This window comes from Suncus etruscus, chromosome 2 (genome assembly GCF_024139225.1).
Source record: "Suncus etruscus isolate mSunEtr1 chromosome 2, mSunEtr1.pri.cur, whole genome shotgun sequence".
In the NCBI taxonomy this organism is placed as follows: Eukaryota; Metazoa; Chordata; class Mammalia; order Eulipotyphla; family Soricidae; genus Suncus; species Suncus etruscus.
In genome coordinates this window covers 18,806,686-18,830,505 of record NC_064849.1, presented here as the reverse complement: position 1 = coordinate 18,830,505, position 23,820 = coordinate 18,806,686, and the positions used below count along the sequence as shown (strand labels likewise).

The window sequence follows — 23,820 nt, the reverse complement described above, 5'->3', positions numbered from 1 at the left end:
GAGGTAAGGACAGTGAGCCACATCTTTAAACTTTTGGGGTGTGTGTGTGTGTGTGTGTGTGTATTTAAACTTTGGGTATGTGTGTGTATTTAAACTTTTGGGTGTGTGTGTGTGTGTCGCTAAAGAACTAACACCTGTGTAAGGACAGTGAGCCACATCTCTAAACTTTTGTGTGTGTGTGTGTGTGTGTTGCTAAAGAACTAACACCTGTGTGTGTGTGTTGCTAAAGAACTAACACCTGAGGTAAGGACAGTGAGCCATATCTCTAAACTTTTGGGGCGTATATTTGAATGCTTCCATAGGTTTTTCTAATTGTCAGATTGCTAAACTAAGGTCCCTTTGATCCTTTGGTATATGTTATATTGTAGAATTTCAGATATTCCCACATGAAAAATTTAGCCTAATATTAGTGCTCCCTCTTGACAAGAGGCCTGCAATGGATCTTTCTTTTCCCCGTTTTTTGGGTACCAAGGTCTGAACCCAGATCTCATATCTGCAACCTGTGATTTACTACAGTTCACATACATCTGGCAATTCTCTGGCAAATTCTTTTGCTGTGTCCTCCAACCCCTCTATTTTTTTTTGTTTGTTTGTTTGTTTTTTGTTTTTGGGTCACACCGGGCAGCCCTCAGGTGACTGAGCCCCTGGCTCCACGCTCAGAAATCGCTCCTGGCAGGCTCGGGGGACCTTACGGGATGTGGGGATTCGAACCACAGTCCTTCTGCATGCAAGGCAAACGCCTTATAACCTCCATGTTCTCTCTCTGGCCCCCAACCCCTCTTTTTATTTATTTAATTTTGAGGGGGGGCACACCTGGCAGCGCTTAGGGGTGTGCTTGGCATGCTCTTCATCGTGCTCTTCATCTCTTTGCACTTCCTGCACTTCTTTAAAATAACAATTGGGTTTTAAAGTTAAACTGGCTCTTCCCAGTTCCATTCTTCAGTGCCAATTGCTATTACAACCTGATGTATTTATTACTTATTGTGTGTTTGGGGCATTTTTGGTGTACCTTATTCCCTACTCCAAACAGATTCTGTATTAATTCTCTTTTGTTAAAATGTATTATGACATGTTAAATGTCTGTATGTAAAAGCATAAATTATAACAAACTGTAAAAAACATCAAACATAGGTATTACTTAAAGCTTAAAACGTCTTTTCTTTGTAGAGAAAATGTGCTGGATTTTTATTTTACCAGTTACTTTTTGTTTCTATGCCTTTATTACATTCTATATGTATGCTTTAGTGTATTTTATATGTTCTCAAATAGATATAAACCTGTTTACAATTATAGGTATCATGTTAAACTGATGAATATTATGTTTTTTATGTATTGTACTTTTGCTTTGTTTTGTTTTTCGGCCACACTTGGCGGTGCTCAGGGTTTACTTCTGGCTGTACACTTAGGAATCACTCTTGGCAGGCCCAAGGAATCATATTGGATGCCAGGGATCAATCCTGGGTCTGCTGAATACAACACAGTCTACCTGCTGTGCTCTTGATCTAACCCATTTTGTTAAAATTTTATCAACTACTGCCAAATTACATTTTAGGTGGTGATGCCATTTACTTTTATCCTTATTACTTGACTTTCATAATTTTGGAATAACAGTCTTTCCTGCTTGTGAGCACACAATCCCCCTACCCCCACCCCCGTTATCAAGTTTTTGTGTGATAAAATGCTTTCTTGGTATGCCATGTGACATATGACAGATCATGTCAATGCTAAAATGTTTGATACTTCAGGCCGGAGATATGACACAGCAATAAGATTTCTTTGCCTTGCCCGCGGCTGACCTGTATGGACCCGGGTTCATTTCCGGCATCCCAGGAGCCTGCCAGGAGCAATTTCTGAGTGCAGAGCCCCGAGTAACCCCTGAGCGCTGCTGGGTATGGCCCCCAAACAAAACAAAACAAAAATGTGATATTTTGAGATGAATGTTTCTTTCAATTTAAATTTATTTGAAGGGCTTTATAGGTTAATAGCTTAAAATGAAAACAAAAAAAATTTACTCGGTGGTGCTTAAGGTTGACTCCTGCCTCTGCTCAGGGATCACTCCCAGCGGCACTTGGGAGACCTTCTGGGCTGCTGGGGATTGATCCTGGGTTGGCAGTGTGCAAGGCAAGTACTCTACCTGCTGTACTTTTGCTCTGGAGGCCTCTCTCACCCCCACCCCCACCCCCACCTTATTTTTTGGTATTTAAAAATGTATGTCTTTGGTTCAGATAATTTGCCTGATGCTCTGTTGTTTATGTCTCGTAGGCTCCGAGCTCTGTCAAGTGGCGGCAGCATCACATCCCCTCCACTTTCTCCAGCGTTGCCCAAGTATAAGTTAGCTGACTATCGTTATGGCCGAGAAGAAATGTTAGCACTTTTCCTTAAAGACAGCAAGGTGAGTGTGGGAATGAATGCAGGCTCATGATTATGGTTATTGGGTGTCCAGTGCCCTATTGATATATAAAAAGTGATGTGCTCATTTTCTTGTGTGCTGTCCTCTGCCTTTTCCCTCAGTATTTCCTTCCCCACTGCTTTGAAACCTGAGTACCTGATAGAGACCCCTCAAATTGTAACACACTTTTTCGTGGAAACTTGATTTTTCATTATAGGAGTTTTTATTCATGGAAGCAGCAGCAACTCTATGTTTTGTCTAACTAATTTCTTTAACTTCTTTTCATTGATTTCAGTTCCAACCTGATGGCTTGGAAAGCCTTTTAAATTTTGTTTTCTTTATTGTACATTTTTTGGGGAGGGCAACACTTTAATCTTAAAAAGTGATTTTTTAATTTTACAGGGATCATACCTGTTTGCAAGCAGTGCCAAGGGTCTAATTCAGGGCATTGCCACTTCCAACTAGAAGTTAGAAGCAAGAAGGGATGCTAATTCTATTTTCAGTTTACTTTTTTGTTGTTGTTGTTTTATTTTTGGGTCACACCCAGTGCTGCTCAGCTCAGGGGTTACTCCTAGCTCTGTGCTCAGAAATTACTCCTGGCAGGCTCAGGGGACCATATGGGATTCCGGGATTTGAATCACCATCCATCCTGTGTTGGTTGCGTGCAAGGCAAAAACACCTTACCGCTGTGTTATCGCTCCGGCCTCTACATTTTATTTATGTAGTTTTTTGTTAGAAGTCTGAGCCCCCAGCGGTACTCAGTGGCCTTGCCTGTTTCATTGCTTGGGGATTACTTTTAGCAATCCATTGTTCTTGGTGATATTCAGGCTTTTTTCCTGACTCATTGCTCAGGGATTGTTCTTGAGGTAACCATATAGTGCAGAGGGGGAGACCCTGACTTCCATATGCAAGGCATGCACTTTAGCTATTTTATTTTTTAAATATTTATTTACTTACATTATTTATTTTTGGTTATTGGGCCACACCTGGTAACACTCAGGGATTACTCCTGGCTATATGCCCAGAAATCGCTCTTGGCTTGGGGACCATATGGGACACTAAGGATCCAAACCGGGTCTGTCCTGGGTCAGCCGTGTGTAAGGCAAACACCCTACTGCTACACTATCGCTCCGGCCCCACATAATTTATTTTTGGGTCTTCAGAACAGTGATCAGAGAACTTAAGGGCCAGTCCCGGAGCTATCCAGGCCCCAAAGTTCAATCTTTGGATTGGTGAGTAGTAGCAACAGTATAACTGACCTTGTCCCCTGAGCCTGCCAGTAGTTAATTCCTACGTACAGTCAGAGAAGTAAGCCCCTGGTATGACAGTGTGCGCCCCTCTGCAAACAAACAAACTAAAGAAAGTTTCTTTTGGTTGGTGATACTGATTTTCTTGGCTCAGCCATGCTAGGGATTATGATGGAGCTATTTTGCGATCGCATGGTGATTAAAATAGGCAAACACCTTTTCCACTATTGAAGACCTTTAATATTTGTTTTTTAATGTATTCTTTTTTAGGCTTATTAGTGGACTCAGGATCTCATATTTTTGTTGTTTCTTTTGTGCCACACCTGTCAGTGCTCTTCAGCTCTATTCTCAGGGATCACACCTGGTGGGCTTGGAGGATTGATCATAAAAGATTTTGAAAATTGAATCCAGGGCAGCCAGCATGCAAGGCAAACACCTATCTGTTGTACTATTGCTTTGATCCCAAGATTCAGTGGTGATTGCTAAGGATACATAGCTATATATAAGACTGTCATTACTGTTTTCTGTTTGGGGTTATATGTGAACATTCTGTGCTCTCTGGAGTAGCGTTAGCACTAAATGTCAAATCTGAAAGTGATAATCTAATGGGGATGGACAAATGACTGAGATATTAAATAATTGACCATTTCACAGTGTGTCATTACTTCAAGAGATAATTGTGGCTTAATAAACGTTAAGCCATATTATAAGCAGCAGATAAAAAGAATTTTTTCCTGTTTATCATTTTTTAGTTGGAGAGAGAGAGAACTAACCACGGTTATGCATTTGCTCATACAGATACCTTCAGACCTTCTGGATAAAGAATTTCTGCCTATTCTACAGGAGGAGCCCCTGCCACCACTGGCTCTTGTACCTTTCACAGAAGAAGAACAGGTTTGTATGTAGGCCTAAGCCCAAGTGACACCCTAGCTCCTTTCCACAGTGTCATGAACATTGTAAATTACTTCTGAAGGCTGAAGGAGTATACTGATTTCTTATAGGGCTAGCAGAAGATTTATGAATACCTTTAAAAACCAACAGCAATTAATAATAATAATAGTAATAATAATTATTATTATTACTATTATTGTTGTTGTTGTTAGTTTTGGGGCTGCAAACTGTTTACTCAGGTGCTATTTTTGGCTCTGTGCTCAGAAATAGTCCTTGGCAGTGTTTGGGGGACCATATATGGTGCTGGATTTTAGAACTGGGTTTGGCCACATACAAGGCAAGTGCCTTCCTTTTCTTCCTATCTGACCCAAAGATTCATGACTATTTTTATGATGGTTTTTTTGGTTTTTTTTTTTTTTTTTGGGCCACACCCAGCAGTGCTCAGGGGTTACTCCTGGCTGTTTGCTCAGAAATAGCTCCTGGCAGGCACGGGGGACCATATGGGACACCGGGATTCGAACCAACCACCTTTGGTCCTGGATCGGCTGCTTGCAAGGCAAACTCCGCTGCGCTATCTCTCCGGGCCCGATTTTTATGATGATTTTTTGGATAGTTGGTACCCCTTAAGCCAGTGGTCCTCAAACTATGGCCCGCGGGCCACATATTGTATTTGTATCTTTTGTTTCTTCATTGCAAAATAAGATATATGCAGTGTGCATAAGAATTCGTTCATGGGCCGGAGAGATAGCATGGAGGTAAGGCGTTTGCCTCTCATGCAGGAGGTCATCGGTTCGAATCCCGGCGTCCCATATATGGTCCTCCCGTGCCTGCCAGGAGCAATTTCTGAGCCTGGAGCCAGGAATAACCCCTGAGCACTGCCGGGTGTGACCCAAAAACCACAAAAAAAAAAAAAAAAAAAAGAATTCGTTCATAAGTTTTGTTTTTACTATAGTCAGACCCTCCAATGGTATGAGGGTCAGTGAACTGGTCCCCTGTTTAAAAAGTTTGAGTACCCCTGCCTTAAGCAATTGATTGGATTCCTACTCTTGCTTACGTTTTCTCCTTACTATTTCTCTGGAGGAGGTGAATACTTGTACATAAAATAAGTTTTACTGCTATCTCTAAGCTTCCTGAAAATATCTGGGATAGGTCTTTCAAATACAAGTGAATTTTGTGCATATGCTCTATCTGTATTTTAGACATATCTGTATAAAATATATTGGAGCAAGAGAGATAGTACAGTGGGTAGGGCATTTGCTTTGCACACTGCCGACATGGGTTTAATTCCCAGCATCCCATATGGTCTCCCCTCTGTGCTGCCAGGAGTGATTCCTGAGTGCAGAACCAGGAGTAAATCCTGAATACTGCCAAGTTCGGTCTAAGAAAACAATAATAACAAAGTCTATAACAGCAAAACTGTATTAGAAAAATTTGATGCTTAAGGATATTCCATATCAAAATCTCTTCTATGTTCTGGCATTTTTCGATTTTAGAAGCACAAATTTAGGCATAGCATCGATTTGACATAAAGTGTTACTTCTCATTATGTGTTTTGTTTAGAAATAAGTGCACATATATAAAGATTCCCCAAAGCCCACATATTGAAAACCAAGTCTGGTAATCAGCCAGCTCTTTTGTTTGTTTACTTGTTTTGTTTTGAGGGGAGGAACATGTCTAGTATTCTCAGGCCTTACTCCTGGTCTGTACTTAGGGGTCACTCCCGGTGGTGCTCATGTAACCATCAATGATGCAGAGAATGAAACTCAGATTGACAATATATAAGACAAGTCACAATTCCTGTACTGTCTGTCTGCCCCAGTCATCCAAACTCTGAAACTGTTTTTCTTCCTCAGGTAATCACTGAGTTTAGCCTTTAGTTTTCTTATGTGCCTTTCCAGGAATATTAAATATGGCTTCAGTTATTTACATATATATGCATTTCTTTAAATACAAATAGTGGCATGCTATCACACAGTTGGACGCTTTATTGTTATTACCTGAATAATTTTTAGGAGATAATGAAATACGTTGCTTTAGCATTTGCTTTTTGTCAATCATTATCCAAAGCTCTTTGATTTATCAGGTACTTGTAATAACTCTTAAAATAGCTGTAAATATTATTATTTCCTCCCACATATAAATATGGAAAATGAGGTACGGAATTAACTAAAGGAGCCTATAAATTTATTTTGGCCTCTGCATGCTCTTAACTCAATTATGCTTTATGTCTTCCATATGTAAAATATATATGGCATTGACTATGAAATAGTTTATTTTAATAATACCTTTATTTAAGCACCGTGATTACAAATATGTTTGTAGTTGGATTTCAGCTATAGAAAAGAACATTCCCCTTCACCAGTGCAACCTTCCCACTATCATGCCCCCTTTTCCTTCCTCCCCAAATAAGTTATTTAAATTTTTTTTCTTTTAACTTTTACTAAGACACTGTGATTTACAGTTATTCATAATAGAGTTGTTTTAGGCATATATCCATCCCACCACTGGTGTTCCCTCATTCCACCAATATCCCCAAGTTCACCCCCCAGACTGATTGACAGTGCTTCTGTTGAAGATATTTATGCTTATGTTAATTTTCATATAATATATAAAAAAGTTGTGTCTCTGGGCTGGAGAGATAGCATGGAGGTAAGGCATTTGTCTTTCATGCAGAAGGTCATCAGTTCGAATCTCAGCGCCCCATATGGTCCCCCGAGCCTGCCAGGAACGATTTCTGAGCACAGAGCCAGGAGTAACAACCCCTGAGCACTGCCGGGTGTGACCCAAAAACCAAAAACCAAAAAACAAAAGAAAGTTGTATCTCAAGGCTATCTGATATTGAAAGATTACTTTTCAGAGTTGCTGCCAATTGGCTCTTGCAGTTATGTGATGATATAAGAAACTATCTGAGAGTTTCTGTGCACCTAATAGAAGGTGTATCTTAGGTCTTATATGTGATTGATACTTTGACATGAGATATTTAGATGCATTGAGTCCTGGTATGCATGTGCAATTAGTTCTGATCCTTTTTTCCCCCAGTGTCAGAATATATTAGTCTAGGAACCCTTTTTTCAATACCTGAGGCCCTCACAAAACTGCCCTTGGACACTGAACCAGGACTTCCAGGTGTGGCAGAAAAACTAACAAGACAGTGTTGTGCGAGGCTGGGGAGAAAAGAGCTCAAAGGCTGGAATACATTGGTCCCCTTGAGAATACAACCACCTAAGCACTCACTCATCTAGGATTAATTCCTGAGCATTGGGTGTGACTCAAAAAGAAGGACAAAATGTATACATATCACACATTTCAGTTGATTTTGACTCAAAACATTAAGTCAGGATTTCATAGTGTAAAACACTTTGGATTGAAAATATAAGCCAGAGAGAAACCTTAGGAGATGAGGTGTTTGCCTTGCTTGTGGCCAACATGATTTGAGTCCCGGCACCACATGTGATCTCTGAATTACAGAGCTAGCAGAGCACGGCTGGCCCTAAGAGGAAAAAAAAATTAATCAATGGACTCTAACTCTTAGGCTTCGTTTTTTGCCTCTGTTCCATGAGGATTCTTTGTTATTACCAATATCCAGCACATTCTCTTCAGTACCGTCTATAATTTCACACAAATGTCTGTTAGTTTCTAAATGTGCAGAATATATTCAGGTAACATTAGTGTTTTCTTAGGGTAAAACTTGTAAAATCTTCAAATATCCAGGGTTTTTCAGTATTTCAATATTTAGGTTTTTTTTTTTGTTTTTTTGTTTTTTTGTTTTTTTGTTTTTTTTTTTGGCCATACCTGGTGACGCTTAGGGTTACTCTAGGCTATGTGCTCCTGGTTTGAGGGACCATATGGGATGCCGGGGGATTGAACTGCTATCCGTCCTAAGCATGCAAGGCAAACGCCCTATTACTTGCTCCACTGCTCCAGCCCCTATTTAGTTTTGATTCTTTTTTTGCTTTTGTTTTTGTTTTTGGGTTACTCCTGGCTCTATGCTCAGAAATTGCCCCAGGCAGGCACAGGGGACTATATGGGATGCCGGGATTCAAACCACTGACCTTCTGCATGAAAGGCAAATGCCTTTACGTCCATGCTATCTCTCCGGCCCCTGATACTTTTTTTTTTTAAACCTTTTAAACCTTTTTCTAAACTCCAGATAGTCCATTTACTCAGACATGTTAATTTGGGGGGCCAGAGTGGTAGCACAATGGTAGGGCGTTCACCTTGCACACAGATGACCCAGGTCGGACCCAGATTTGATCCCTGGAATCTATCCCATATTGTTTCTGAGCCTGCCAGGAGCAATTTCTGAGTACAGAATCAGGAGTAACCCCTGAATGCCCACAGATGTGGTACAACACCCTCCCCCCAAAAAAAGGGAAATGTTAACTTACAAAGTTTGACTCTTGACTTGTTTTTCTGTGTTCCCTTTTCTGTTTGAAAGATATTGTCCACTAGCCCATGTTCTGACTGGCTGTGGAAGCAAGTATAAGCTAGTCACAAGTAAATGTGTATCTTTGTCCGCTCGCCCTTCCTTCCCTTCCTTCCTTCCTTCCTTCCTTCCTTCCTTCCTTCCTTCCTTCCTTCCTTCCTTCCTTCCTTCCTTCCTTCCTTCCTTCCTTCCTTCCTTCCTTCCTTCCTTCCTTCCTTCCTTCCTTCCTTCCTTCCTCCCTCCCTCCCTCCCTCCCTCCCTCCCTCCCTCCCTCCCTCCCTCCCTCCCTCCCTCCCTCCCTCCCTCCCTCCCTCCCTCCCTCCCTCCCTTCCTCCCTCCCTTCCCTCCCTCCCCCTCCTTCCCTTCCCCTCTCTCCCCCTCCATCCCCCTCCCTCCCTCCCTCCCTCTCTCCATCCCCCTCCCTCCCTCCCTCCCTCCCTCCCTCCCTCCCTCCCTCCCTCCCTCCCTCCCTCCCTCCCTCCCTCCCTTCCTTCCTTCCTTCCTTCCTTCCTTCCTTCCTTCCTTCCTTCCTTCCTTCCTTCCTTCCTTCCTTCCTTCCTTCCTTCCTTCCTTCCTTCCTGGTTTTGGGGTCATACCTGGCAGCGCTCAGGGATTACTCCTGACTCTACGCTCATAAACTGCTCCTGGCAGGCTCTGGGACCATATGAGATGATGGGATTCGAACCACTGTCCTTCTGCATGCAAGGCAAACGCCCTACCTCCACGCCCCTTTCCGCACCACTTCTATACCCCTCAATAAAAGTGACTGATCCATGTAGATTCCTTTTTGGGCTACATCTGGTAGTATTCTGGGCACCATGTATCACTGAGCATTGAAGCTGGGGCATCCACATGCAGAGTATGTGCTTATAAACTATTGAAAATTTTCTAGCTCCCCAGAATCTTAGATGGACTTTCCCCAGCTCTCATTTTACTGTTACATTAAATTTAATTGGTTGGTTTTATTAAATCACATTAGTGAACCAATAAGATAAGCATGATTAATGCTTTCTGATACTACTCTTGAATCAGATTCAAGTATGACATATTTCTACCTTTTAGTAAAGAATCCTTTGAAATTCTATCTCCTTGACCAAGTTTTTCTATATAGCATATAGTACATATAGCATGTCTGCTTTCAGATACACACAGCATTTAGAGTTTGTTTATTATTTCTGCACAGAGCTGAGCATACTGTAAGGTACTGATTTTCAACTTTGGTTCCTATCAATTGTCCATATAAAATTCAAAACCAGGTTTTGAATTGTCTTAGTATATTGTATGTTTGTTACGATTTCCTGTTACATCTAGAAATTAGATGCCATTTCTAGATGCACTGGGAGATGGGAAACGCCTTGTGCTATTTTATCTTACTTGTTTCTCCTTTGCTTTTTTTTTTTTGGGCAGAGAAATTTTTCCATGTCTGTAAATAGTGCTGCTGTCCTGAGATTGACAGGACGAGGAGGAGGAGGAACAGTGGTGGGGGCTCCAAGAGGTCGAAGTTCTTCAAGAGGGAGAGGTGAGTTTTCACGGGGAAGAGGAAAGTGATCATGGAGAAGGAAGGGAAAGTCACTTAAATAATATTTGTGTTTGTTTTTGAGTCACCTAGCGAGGCTCAGGGTTTACTTCTGGCTCTGACCTTAGAAAGTATTCCCAATAGGCTTAGGGTACCATATGGGATACTAGGGATTGAACCCAGGCTAGCCACTTGGAAGGCAAACACCCTACCTTCTGTGCTATTGTTCCGTCCTCTCACTTAAAACATTTTAACAGAAACTACAGTATTCACTGCATCCTAAATATCCTGAATACATGATTTCTGACACATCTCTTTTCAGTTATCTGTTTTACAAACCTTATTTTGGAACAGAGTAGTGTATTTTCATTTTAGAAATTTTAATGTGAAGGATTCTAGATTTTTCTGATCAACTTTGCTGAATCTCTATTCATATTCCTTGTCCCCCAGGAAACCTTGCACTTTGAGCACTATTAGAATAGCATCAGAGATCTCTGGTCCTCTCTGGCTTGCATTTTCTACATAAGACCACAGGCCATGAGTGTCGCTCATATAGAGAGGCTTTAATTAAAAAGATTTCATCAATCCTTAGGCTATTACAGGAAGTAGAATAAAAAATAATTAGCAGGAGTAATTTATGTAACCTAGAGGTTCTCAGACTCATTTGGCTTAGTCCCCCTTTTTCGGGGGAGAAGAATTACTTGGTGCTTTTGATTATTTACCTCCTTTTAGTAAACAGGAAGCTCTCCAGACCCAAGGCAGCCTTGTTCCCCCAAATTGTGTTAATGCCTACCTCTGCAGCTTGAGGGGTTGAGATCAGCCACTTTGGGAAACAACAATTTAATCTATAGTGTTTCTGTTTTATTAATTTAAGGAGAATAATTCTTATTTGTATATTCTTCTGATAACCTACATCTTGTTTTGAGTTTGTTGACTTTCTGCTATATAGAACATTCTATATTCTATATTCTGCACTCAGAAATCACTCCTGACAGGCTTGGGAAATAGAACCCAGGTCTGTCCAGGGTCCACATTGCAAGGTAAACGCCCTACCGCTGTGCTATTGCTCTGGTCCCTATATGGAACATTCTAGTTTTTTTTTTTTTTTTTTTGTCACACCGTCAGCACTCATGGGTTACTCTTGGCTCTATGCTCAGAAATCGCCCCTGGCAGGTACAGGGGACCATATGGGATGCCAGGATTCAAAACACTGTCCTTCTGAATGCAAGGCCTTACCTCCAAGCTATCTCTCCGGCCTCTATATGGAACATTCTTTTTGTTGTTGTTGTTGGTTTTTGGATCACACCCAGAAATGCTCAGGGGTCACTCTTGGCTCCACGCTCAGAAATTGCTCCTGGCAGGCTCGGGGGACCATATGGGATGCTGGGATTCGAATCACTGTCCTTTTGCATGAAAGGCAAACGCCATGCTCTCTCTCTGGACCCTTTATGGAACATTCTTAATGTTTGCAGAACGTTTGAGATCATACTTATAATTATAAGTTGGCTAAATCTTAACAATAGTCAAGCTATCTTGCTATCTTGTAATTTTATTTAGAAAGTGATTTGGAAATGGATGAAGTGGGTATTTGAACATAGAGGGGCTTTTCTCTCCGTATATATCACACCTCCCAGAATGGTATCATCATGAGTTTGCAGTAATTGAATTCTTTTTTTTTTTTTTTTTAAGGCAGTCTGTCTTTATGAATAGTTGCTTTACACCTAGTTTTTTTTTTTTAGTACATTGTCCATTCCTGTGAAGAGGTCTTCGGTAGTTCATTCTCGCTATGGGATTATAGCAGATGCTGTCAGTAATGTAGGGCAAACTGAGGGTTCCTCCCTGTTGGTAAGGCACTGTCACAGCGTTGAATTTGCTTGCTCTTCGAAATATTCTCTAGAATGGCTTACTTGTCAAATTTCTTAGAATCCAGTCCTCCTTAAAAAATATAAACGAAAACACCCCAGAACATGAAGAAACATTTACAACAGAATACTGTACGTTGAGTTTTTGGCATGCGTATTCTTGACATGCTCCACAGGGCAATGGGGAACCCTGCATGTACAGGAGAGCTTTTCTGCTTGATGGTGTGCTTCAGTGTTTTTATGTGTGGTGCTGTCAGGAAGGAGGCACTGTTCACAGTAGGTTTCTTTCCAGTACCTTTAATGGCAAGTCATAAAAAGATGTTAATCAAGAAATGAAACTCACATGCCAGCTGTTTTATATACCTTAAGCTACCACCAGCTTGTGTGTTGCAGATACCCACCAACCTCTCTAAACAGGCTTGAAAAATTCAGATTGAGGAGCTGGAGAAGGTAGGTACTGCCTTGCAAGTAGCCGACCTAACTTTAATCCTGGCTTCCCTTCTTGTCCCTTGAGTCTATTAGAAGTGACCCCTGAGCACAGAACCAGGACAATAAATACGATAAAAACTTAAACATTCATATCAAGGGGCCGGAGAGATAGTATGGAGGTAAGGCATTTGCTTTGCATGCAGAAGGACGGAGGTTCAAATCCCGGCATCCCATACGGTCCCCGAGCTTGCCACGAACGATTTCTGAGCAAAGAGCCATGAGTAACCCTTGAGTGCTGCCGAATATGACCCAAAAACCAAAAAAAAAAAAAAAAAATTATGTCAAGGGCCTAAACGATAGCTTTTAGTGGGTTGAACATTCATGCAGGAGACCCAGCACCGGCACCACATCTTCCCCAGAGCACAGGTCTGACACCCAAATTAAATTAAACAAAATAGAGTATCTCAGTGATTTGTAGTTTTAAAATTTTATTTAAATTTATTTAAATTTTATTTATTTATTTATTTATTTATTTATTTATTTATTTATTTATTTTTGGTTTTTGGGTCACACCCGGCTGTGCTCAGGGCTTACTCCTGGCTGTCTGCTCAGAAATCGCTCCTGGCAGGCACGAGGGACCATATGGGACACCAGGATTCGAACCAACCACCTTTGGTCCTGGATTGGCTGCTTGTAAGGCAAACGCTGCTGTGCTATCTCTCCGGGCCCAAATTTATTTTATTTATTTTTGGGGGGGTTTTGGGCCACACCCGGTGGTGCTCAGGAGTTACTCAGAAATCGCTTCTGGCAGGGTTGGGGGGACCATATGGGATGCTGGGAATTGAACCCAGTTATGTCCTGGGTCAGCAGCATGCAAGGCAGATGTCCTACTGCTGTGCTTTCGCTCTGGCCCCTAAACTAATTTTTTTTTTTTGGGTCACACCCGGCGGTGCTCAGGGGTTACTCCTGGTTTACGCTCAGAAATCACTCCTGGCAGGCTCGGGGGGACCATGTGGGTTGCCAGGATTCGAACCGATGATCTTCTGCATGAAAGGCAAACGCCTTACTTCCATGCTATCTCTCCAGCCCCAAATTAATTTTTTTTAATGTAGGGATTCACATTCAGAATTTATTGTTGGATTTTGGGCCACACCTGGTGCTCAGGGCTTATTCCTGGCATTGTACTCAGTATCCAGGGATCACTCCTTGGTGGTGCTCCAGATCACTTGTGGTGCTGGGGATCAAATTTAGTTTGACTGGGTTCAAGGCCAGTAGTGCCTTACATATTGTACTGCTTCTCCTGTCAGGATTTGTTTTCTAGCCTTACTAGAAGACTTATGTTCAGAATTTAAAGAAGCTATTGTAAGTTGTGGCTTATTTAAGCATATTGATGTGAAAGAATCTAGTCAAATGAATGAATTGGCTTTATAGAAATTGTTTCTAATTATTTTCTAACTATGATCTCACAATACTACCAGTCTCAGACTGGAGTGATAGTACAATAGGAAGGGCATTTGCCTTGTATGTGGCTGACCTGGGTTCAATCCCAGTATCCTTATGTTTTCTGAGCATGCCAGGAATGATCTTAAGTGCAGAGCCAGTAAACCCTGAGCACTGCAACTGTTCTCCTCCCCCTCCATCCCAGTCCCCATCCTCCCCTTCCCCCAAATTACTAATGGTCTGATTTTAGTTTTTTACTTGCTAGTTAAATTAGCTTACTATTCCAGTGATTATAGTGGCCTCTTTTTTTTTTTTTTTTTAATGGACAGAGGTAATATTAGGTGATTATCTTAGTTCTTTAAAACTTGAGGAAACTTTTGAAATGAAAATTGATTGTCAGACTTCCTAGGAACTTGTAAAAGTTTTTGGCAGTTAGTGGAGGGGCGGGGAGACGCCACACTGCACTGCTCAGGGCTTATTTTTTGCTTTGTGCTTATGTATCGTTCTTGATGGTGTCTGGGGACCATATGGGTGCCACGGATCCACCCAGGTCAGCCATTTGCAAGGCAAGCACCCTACCCACTGTACTATGGCTCTGGTTCTTGAACTTATAAAATTTAAGTAAATAGCAAAACAATATATAGTTGCCATCTTTATCTTCTGGTTAGGATATTTAATGAAAAAGTCTAACCATAAAACTTGTCAACCACTGTTATTGTCATCATTAAAAGGAAGTGCATTTTAGGGCTGGAAATACATTTCACGAATGCCAATGCGTCCACACACATACACACAGGTAATATATATACATACACATACATACATACATACATACATACATACATACATACATACATACATATATTTTTTGTTTGTTTTGGGGCCACACCAGTGGTGATCAGGGGTTTCTGCTGATTTGGCACTCAGGAATCACTTCTGCTGGGCTTGGGAGACCATATGGGATGCTGGGGATTGAACCCAGTTTGGCTGCATGCAAGGCGAATGCCAATCCTGCTGTATTATAGCTTCAGCCCCAGAAAGTCTTAATGTTTACCTTCACACTGTGTGGGGACACCATTGGTAGATAATATGGTGGGCCTTGTACCTTAAGGTATAGCTTATTTTTCACAACCTGGAAAAGCTCCAGAATATTTTATTTTATTTGGGGGGTGGGTGGGTCACACTCAGCTTTACTTGGGTTACTCCAGGCTTTGCACTCAGGAATCACTCTGGCAGTGCTTGGGAGAACCATGTGTGGGATTCTGGAGCTAGAACCCGGAATGGCTGCCTGCAAAGCAAGCACTCTACCTATAGTGTACTATCTCTAGCCCTTGCTCCACAATCTTTATTTTTCGTGTCCACTTACACAGTTTTAGTCTGATAGAGAATGAATGCCAGTGTTACGCATAAGTAGCACTTGCATCATTTATATATACAGAATCATTTTATGTATCTATGCTGTTGTTTGTTATTCAATAGAATAATGTAGTTTATTTTTGTAATTCTATAACTATCTTCTATGATTTTTAGTGATCTTACTGAATTGTTTTGTCAAAATTTATCTCCTCCAACTTAATGATTAGGTTGTTTCTAGTTTTTAAATCGCAGTGAAAATCTTTTTTTTTATGTACATAATTACATACCTGTGTGATAATTCTGGTAGGATAGTTAATTCAAATTTTGATCAGCCTGACCAAATTTGCTTTTCAAAGAGAAAAGTTTATGCTTGATGCATTAGAACCTCTTAACTATCTTCACACACCTACTCTTATCAACTCTGCTTTGAATTCAGTCTCAGAATTATTCTTTTGTTTTGTTTTGGGGCACACCCAGTGGCTCTCAGGTATTACTCCTGGATCTGTACTCAAAAATTACTCCTAGCAGACACTGGAGACCATATGTATACTGGGAATCCAAACCCAGGTGGGCCATGTGCAAGGCAAATGCCCTACCCACTATGCTATTACTCCAACCCCTCAAACTTATTCTTTTCTCATGATTTGAGCAAAAGGGGAAAAAACGGCTTAGTTGCCTTTTTTGTTTTGTGTGTGTGTTTTTTTTGTTTTTTGTTTTTTGTTTTTTTTTGTTTTGGTTTTTGGTTTTTGGGCCACACCCGGTGGTGCTCAGGGGTTACTCCTGGCTGTCTGCTCAGAAATAGCTCCTGGCAGGCACGGGGGACCATATGGGACACCGGGATTCGAACCAACCACCTTTGGTCCTGGATCGGCTGCTTGCAAAGCAAACGCCGCTTTGCTATCTCTCCGGGCCCCTGTTTTGTGGTTTTTTTTTTTTTGTTTTGTTTTGTTTTTGGGCACTTGGGGGTTACTCCTGGCTGTGCATTTAGAAATTGCTTCTGTCAGACACGGGAGACATTGCAGGATGCCGGGATTCAAACCACTGTCTGTATTGGATCAGTTGCTTGCAAGGCAAATGCCCTAGCGCTGTGCTATCTCCCCGGCCCCATGATGTGATTGCTTTTGAGTATTTTGCGAGAGGGATGGAAGAAGAAGGGTGTGGTGCCAAGGATCAAACCCATAGGAGACATGTGTTCTGCTGCTGAGCCCATAACCCTGGCCTTTGTGGAACATCCTTCAATAATAATATTCATAAAGTTGGCAGTTTGGTGTTCACCTTATCAGTTGTCCTTTCTCTGGGATTAGAGAAATCGTTCAGGATCTGTTCTTTGTTTCTGTGCATTATCTTATCCTGGAAATCTCCAATTCATCTACTTTTGTTGGAATAATTCTGTAGAAAATAATTTATAGTAATGGTTTACTGATCTTTATTGTTTGTTTGTTTGTTTTTGGGCCACACCTGGTAGTGCTCAACACTTATTCTTGGCTCTGAACTCAGGGATCACTCCTGGCTCGGCTGGGGACCAAATGGGTTGCTGGGGATTGAACCTAAGTCGGCAGTGTATAAAATATTTAAATATAGACATCCTGCTTTGTACAGAGACAGAACTTCAAAGATGAATCTCTGTTGAAAACATGCCAGCTATAGATAGCTGACTATCATATTTTTTTTTCTGTTTTCTTATTTTCAGGCAGAGGCAGAGGTGAATGTGGTTTCTACCAAAGAAGCTTTGATGAAGTAGAGGGTGTGTTTGGTCGCGGTGGTAGCAGGGAAATGCATAGGTCGCAGAGCTGGGAGGAAAGGTAATGAAAAGATTTATATCTTCATATAAAGGTTCTTAACATTAAAAAGCTCATTTGCCATAAGGGTTTATATAGTTCAGCCTTGGACTACTTGCCTTGTGTACATGGGACCCTGGGTTCAATCCCTGGTGCCACAAGGGAAAAAATGTCAATTGATTTGCTTTCTTCCTCTTTTTGACCTTTTATCTCTCTTTCCATCCTTCCCATCCTCTCCCTATCTCCCTGAGGGACGGAGGGAGAGAGACACACATGCACTCAGCAGTGTTCAGGGCTTATTCCTGGCTCTCTCTGTGCTCAGGGATCACTCTTGCAGGGACCATATGAGATGGAACTTGAGTCAGCTGCATGCTTGGCAAATGCCCACTGTACTTAAAATCCCCCCTCGCCCCCACATTATAAATGGTTCTTGCTCAGAGCTTATTCCTGTGCTGTGTCAGTGATCACACTAAAGAAACCATATGTGGTGCCTAGAATCAAGCCTGGGGATTTCGAGGTAAAAATACCTGCTCACTGTACTCTCTACGATCCCTAAAGGAAGAAACACTCTAAGTTAGTAATTGAATTTATTAGTGCCAGCACCATAATTTATTAGATTTGCTCTTTAGCATTTGTGGGATGTATTGACATTTTGTTGATTTTTGCTATTACAGCATTTTCTCTATTCTGACTACATATGAAGTCTTTTTTTTTTTTTTTTTTTTTTTTTTTTTACTTTTTGGGTCACACCCTGCGGTGCTCAGGGGTTACTCCTGGCTGTCTGCTCAGAAATAGCTCCTGGCAGGCACGGGGGACCATATGGAACACCGGGATTCGAACCAACCACCTTTGGTCCTGGATCGGCTGCTTGCAAGGCAAACGCCACTGTGCCATCTCTCCGGGCCCATATATGAAGTCTTAAAATAAGCAAGGCTAATTGTTCAGCTGTGATTGAAACAAACTGAAAGCTATCAGTCTGGTCTTTAAAATATATATAAACATCAAAGATTTTGTGACTATTCCATTTAGGATGATTTTAATGATGTGGGAAATAACTTCTAAGAGTTGCATATAAAACTATACTCTTAAATGCCTCATACCCTGCTCAGTAGAAATGAGCTCCTGGTGTGACCACGGGGGTATTTGTTCCCCATCAATGTGGTTTTCTTTGGCTCACATATTAGACACAATTATGCATGCATTTCATAGTGTTCTAATGTAGAATTGAATTCTGCTAGAGAACAATAGAAAAGTTTATCTCATGGGTTGGCAATCTGATACTATTCAATTTTTGTTGAAGCTTTCTTTGTTTTTCTAGGGGTGACAGACGTTTTGAAAAGCCAGGACGAAAAGATGTAGGTAAGGCTTTGTGACTGCTTTGAAACCGTTTTATCTGAACTTCTGTGCTCTTGTACACAGAATTCAGGGGTCCTCAAACTATGGCCTGCAGGCTACATGCGGCCCGCCAAAGAAATTTCTCTGGCCTTCTGAGTATTTTTGTGGCCATTGCCTGTCCAGCTTAGCAGCCAACTGGTTCCGGGCCCGCAAGGGCATACATGTATGGGATGTGTGCTGCACCGTCTGCCTCCCCTTCTTCTCTCTGTCTCTCAACCTTTCCTCTCAGTCTCAGGCAAGGGTCCTCAGACTACAGTCATGTGACACTTCGTTCATACTGTTTTTTAAAAAACTTCAGTCCAGTTCTTCAGCGTTGTGAAGGAAATGAACTGGCCCCTGTTTAAAAAGTTTGAGGAACCCTGGCTTGGTGTCTCACCCTTTTCATTCAGATAGGGGTAAAGAGCCCGCATGTCTCCAGCAGGTGGAGTTGTAGCATTGCTCAAGTTTGAGTTCCAGGACTACTTGAGGACTGTAGTATACAAACACAGGGATGATGGCTACAACTGAGGATTTCTTTTGTTTCTTTTAGGTCTCTTGTGTTTTTTTTTTATCAGGAAGATACTCTTCATTAAGGCTGTTTTATTTACTGAAAATACAAGTTAAAAACAAATCTAACCCCTATTCCAGTGTAGTTAGAATCTAACAATGCAAGGAATTAGGGAAGATGTTTGTTTTCTGTCAGCAAAGGCTGAAACTCTAAATATTTTAAATTTAATAATAATGTATTCAACTTTTTAAGGTATAAATTTTTTCTCTTGCAATGAAAACATTCAAAACAAATCACTTAGGACTAATTAGAAATATGTCAAACAAGAGTTCCTTATCTGTGGTAAACTAATCAAAATTTTATATTATAATTACAGGTTTTCTAACTAGTGGTACTTATCTTAGGAATTGCTAGTAGACATAAAACATGCATAATCTGAGAGAAAATTAACGCCAATTCATGGTACACTTCAATTTATAAAAATTACCGTACAAGTTCTAAATTCCTAGAAGTATCATTTATTTTGATTGTATCTAAAAGTAATAATATATATGTTACATGTTAATATTATCAGAAATTTGCAGATCATTTTCAACATTGAGATTATTTTAAATAGCTATAAAAGTCTGCCTAATTGTCATATTAATGTGCCAGTGATTTTGTATTTATAATTAAAGAAAAGCTGTACAGTGGGCAGGGTATCTCTCTTGCGTGCACCCGACTTGAATTTGCTCCATGAAACTCCATAATGTTTCTTGAGCCCTACTAGGAGTGATCCCTGAGAGAAGAACCAAGAGTAGTCCTTTACCATTGTTGGGTGTGGCCCAAATGTCAGAGACAGGGGTTGGGGAAAGTGAAAGGCAAGCTATTAGTCTCAAAGAGATACTAAGATTTAGCACAGGGGTGAAGCTGCTTTGTATCCCATCAACCGTGGTTCCATTCCCAGCACTGTAAATGGTCTCCTGAGCATGATCAAGGGTCAGTAACTTAACCCCTAAACACTGCTAGGTGAGGCCCAACGTCCCCCCAACCTTATCCTATGCCTACCCCGCCAAAAAAGGAAAAGGGAAAAGACTGTAAAAGGGTTTGGCTTAGCACTAGAACGGCCTGCCTTGCATGTTTGAGGCCGGGCTCTATCTAGCATGAGATAGGAAGATGGGGTAGGGGAGGAGGGAGTAGGGCAGTGATGGCTAACTCTTTTGAGCCCTAGTGCCCAAACTGCCACACAATGTCCAGTCTTCCCAATGGCCAGTCTGGCCCTGTTCCCAGGTGAGCTGCAAAGCAGACACTGGCACATTTGCCTCCCACCATGCCACATATCTTAATTGCGGACCTTCCCAAGTGCCAGCTGCAAGGCCTTCACGTGCCACCGCTGGCACGCGGGCCATAGGTTCACCATCAAGGGAGTAGGGGAAGAAAAATGATTAAGTATAATGAATAGAGAAAGTAATGCCTTTTTGAATTTTTAGGACTAAATAAGAAAGAGTGTTTTGAGTCATTACTTTATCAGTTACCAAATTCTTGCTCATAGTTGCATTGTGCTAGGCACTAAATACATTATTGGGTTACAGCATTGGTGTGTGATAAGATTATATCTTCCAGTGTTTTAAAGGGCTAACTGCGGAGTGGAATTATTGCAGTTAGGGTCGGAATTAAGATGGAAAAAGATTCTAAACCTAATAAAAAAGGAATTTTAACAGCAGAAAATAGTCTTGCTTAAAGGCATATAAAATACTGAATAACTGTGGAATAACATCTTGATGGGGCTGTGGGTGTTTAAAGGCACAGCCCCATCAACTGATTCTGCTTAAATACAAATCATTAAGGCAATGGTGTCTACCTAATGTGGGCTGGTGGAGTAGCTTAGTAGCAAAGTGTATTCCTTGGCATCTTTAAGAGGTTTGGGTTCAATTTCTGGCACTTCAAATAACAAAAACAAAACATCTGCAAGAACTAAAATGCCTTTATTAAGTCAGAGATCTTCCTTTGCATGTTTTCAAATGCAGAGACCTTTCTTTGCATGTATTTAATCCTGGGACCTCTTGAAAGGATCTATACCTTGGAACATTTGAAGCTCCTGTGATGGGAGAATGCATGAAAATGGGGCTGTTTACATAGAGACAAAACTGGACAGGAGAGAAGAGGGCTTGTAGGGTCACTCTCAATAAATATTTGCTTAGCAGTCATGTGAAAGAGGAATTAGACCTGATCTGTATGAGTTTAGTGGACAAATTTAAGGAGGAAATTATTAATACAATTATTAAGACTCTAGATATGACTTGGGTTGCCATGGAAAAGTAGTGTTTCTTTTTCATGAGAATAAATTAGTATATACATACATTTACATTAAAAATAGATACATTTGGGGCCGGAGAGATAGCGTGGAGGTAAGGCATTGGCCTTGCATACAGAAGGATGGTAGTTTAAATTCTGGCATCCCATATCCCCTGAGCCTGCTGGGAGCGATTTCTGAGCGTAGAGCTAGGAGTAGCCCCTGAGTAGCTGCCAGGTGTAAACCAAAAAAAAAAAAAATAAAAGATACATTTAAATTATTTTTCACAGTGGGCATAGGATGTTCTCAGGGCTTCATGCCATCATCATTTTAACTTAATTCAATTGGAATAATTTACCTAGCTACTCTCTATAAAGAGTATAGAGTTTTTTGTTTGTTTTGGTTCACATCCGTTGATGCTCAGTGGTTACTCCTGGCTATGTGCTCAGATATTGCTCCTGGGTTAGGGGGCCAATATGGGATGCCGGGGATTGAACCGTGGTTCGTCCTAGGCTAGTGCTTGCAAGGCAGACACCTTACCTCTAGTGCCACCGCTCTGGCCCCTGAGTATGGTTTTTGAAGGTCAAAGAGATAGTACAGCAGATAAGGTACTTGACTTGCATATGGCTGGCTGGGGTTCAATCCCCCGCACTACATATCTGTCAGGAGTTATTCCTGAGTGCAGAGCCAGGAGTAACCCCCCTGAGCATTGCTGTATGGCCCCAAAACATGAAACAGAAAAGAATATTGAGAAATTGGGTCATATAGTACAGGGATGCTTGCCTGGTTTGTAGCTGATTCAACTTCAGCCCTTCGCATCACATATGGTCTTCTGAGGCTTTTCAGGTGGGATCCCTGAATGCAGAGCTGTCAATTAGCTCTAAACACTACAAAGTGTGCCACAAATGGAGTGGAGAAAGGGGGAGCAGCTTGGAAAAGTGTGTGTGTGTGTGTGTTTGTGTGTGCGCGTGCACGTGTGCACAAGCACACATATGCATATAAATCAAGGTAGTCTTCACATACATATTCAGATATTTCATAATGACTTCCATTGATGCTTTTTGACAAAACACTTGCTTCAGTTTATTGATTTAACCCCTTGGCCCCCTTTCCAATACTCCCCCCCATCCTCTCCTCCCCTGGACTAAATATAATTGCTCATAATAATATTTTTCATTCTTTCAGAATACTAGTGTTAAACTAGTTCATTGGGGCACATTGATCCTTTGACGAGTTGTAAGATGTTCTATGACATAAAGTTAAGATGATTTGAATAATAGTTGGGAGAGAGTACAAGTACAGTACTGCCTAGAGGCCAGGCTTGATCCCCAGTACTTAGTCTCCAGACGCTATCCCAAGTAGTACATCATGTGTAGCTCATGGACACCTCTTTCCTCTATAAAAACGGAAAACTAGGGGCCGGAGAGATAGAATGGAGTTTTTGCCTTTCATGCAGAAGGACAGTGGTTCGAATCCCAGCATCCCATATCGTCCCCCGTGTCTGCCAGGGGTGATTTCTGAGCATAGAGCCAGGAGTAACCCCTGAGCACTGCCGGGTGTGACCCAAAAACAAAAACAAAAAAAAATCCCCCTGAAAACTAAAGATTTGAGAAGGATTTGTTGTCTTATATAGTTAGGTGGGGCTTATATCATGTATTAGTTGCTTTTGTGGGGAGAAACAAATAGGATTACAGATCAAATGAGTGAGAATTGTAGTAACCCAGGTGAGCATTGAAGTGTGGGGAGGTGAGTGTTGAAGTGAGGGAAGCCTGTGAAAATGAAATCCTATTTCTTATTCAGTGGGAATTGATTACTGCTTAGGGGGATCAGTTCTGATGACCATTTCATTGTGTGGTTGAGTGAAGGTGAATTAAAAAGCTACCCCCAAATAAAGACAATCTGGATGAAATCAATTAAGTTTAACTCAGTGAGATGCCAAGTAAGGTATTTTTGGGTGTTTTTTTGGGGTGGGCACGCCAGGCAATTACTCCTTGTTACTCATTACTCCTTGTTCTGAGCTCAGAAATCATTCCTGGCCCAGGTCTGTCCTGGATTAGCTGTGTGTAAGGTAAACACCCTACCTCTATACTACAGTTAGTTATTTAAAACTAGGGTTTATGGGTCTTAGTAACTACTTACATAAGAGATATTATGCCTATCTGCCTTGTTTTCCAAGAGCACTTTCAAAATTGGTTTCAGTTTGGTCTTACTGGTGGTTCAGGGTAGCGAGCTCAGTACAACCAACCAGGAATCAGCTGTAATTCTACCTCTGGGGATTTCCTTTTCCTTTGCATTCTAGTTTCCTAAAAGGATAATCCTGTCTTTACAGAAA

At 41.3% G+C, this 23,820-nt stretch overlaps 1 protein-coding gene across 2 annotated transcripts in view; it reads left to right on the top strand.

Annotated features, from left to right (window-relative positions):
• GIGYF2 (GRB10 interacting GYF protein 2) overlaps positions 1 to 23,820 on the top strand; it is a 153,918-nt gene that overhangs the window by 41,896 nt on the left and 88,202 nt on the right. For both annotated transcript variants that reach the window (XM_049769293.1, XM_049769292.1), the window contains exons 3-7: positions 2,263 to 2,392; positions 4,435 to 4,530; positions 10,361 to 10,472; positions 17,247 to 17,358; positions 18,653 to 18,693. In XM_049769293.1, the coding sequence (XP_049625250.1) occupies positions 2,263 to 2,392; positions 4,435 to 4,530; positions 10,361 to 10,472; positions 17,247 to 17,358; positions 18,653 to 18,693 (491 nt within the window). The remainder of the gene's footprint in view (positions 1 to 2,262; positions 2,393 to 4,434; positions 4,531 to 10,360; positions 10,473 to 17,246; positions 17,359 to 18,652; positions 18,694 to 23,820) is intronic.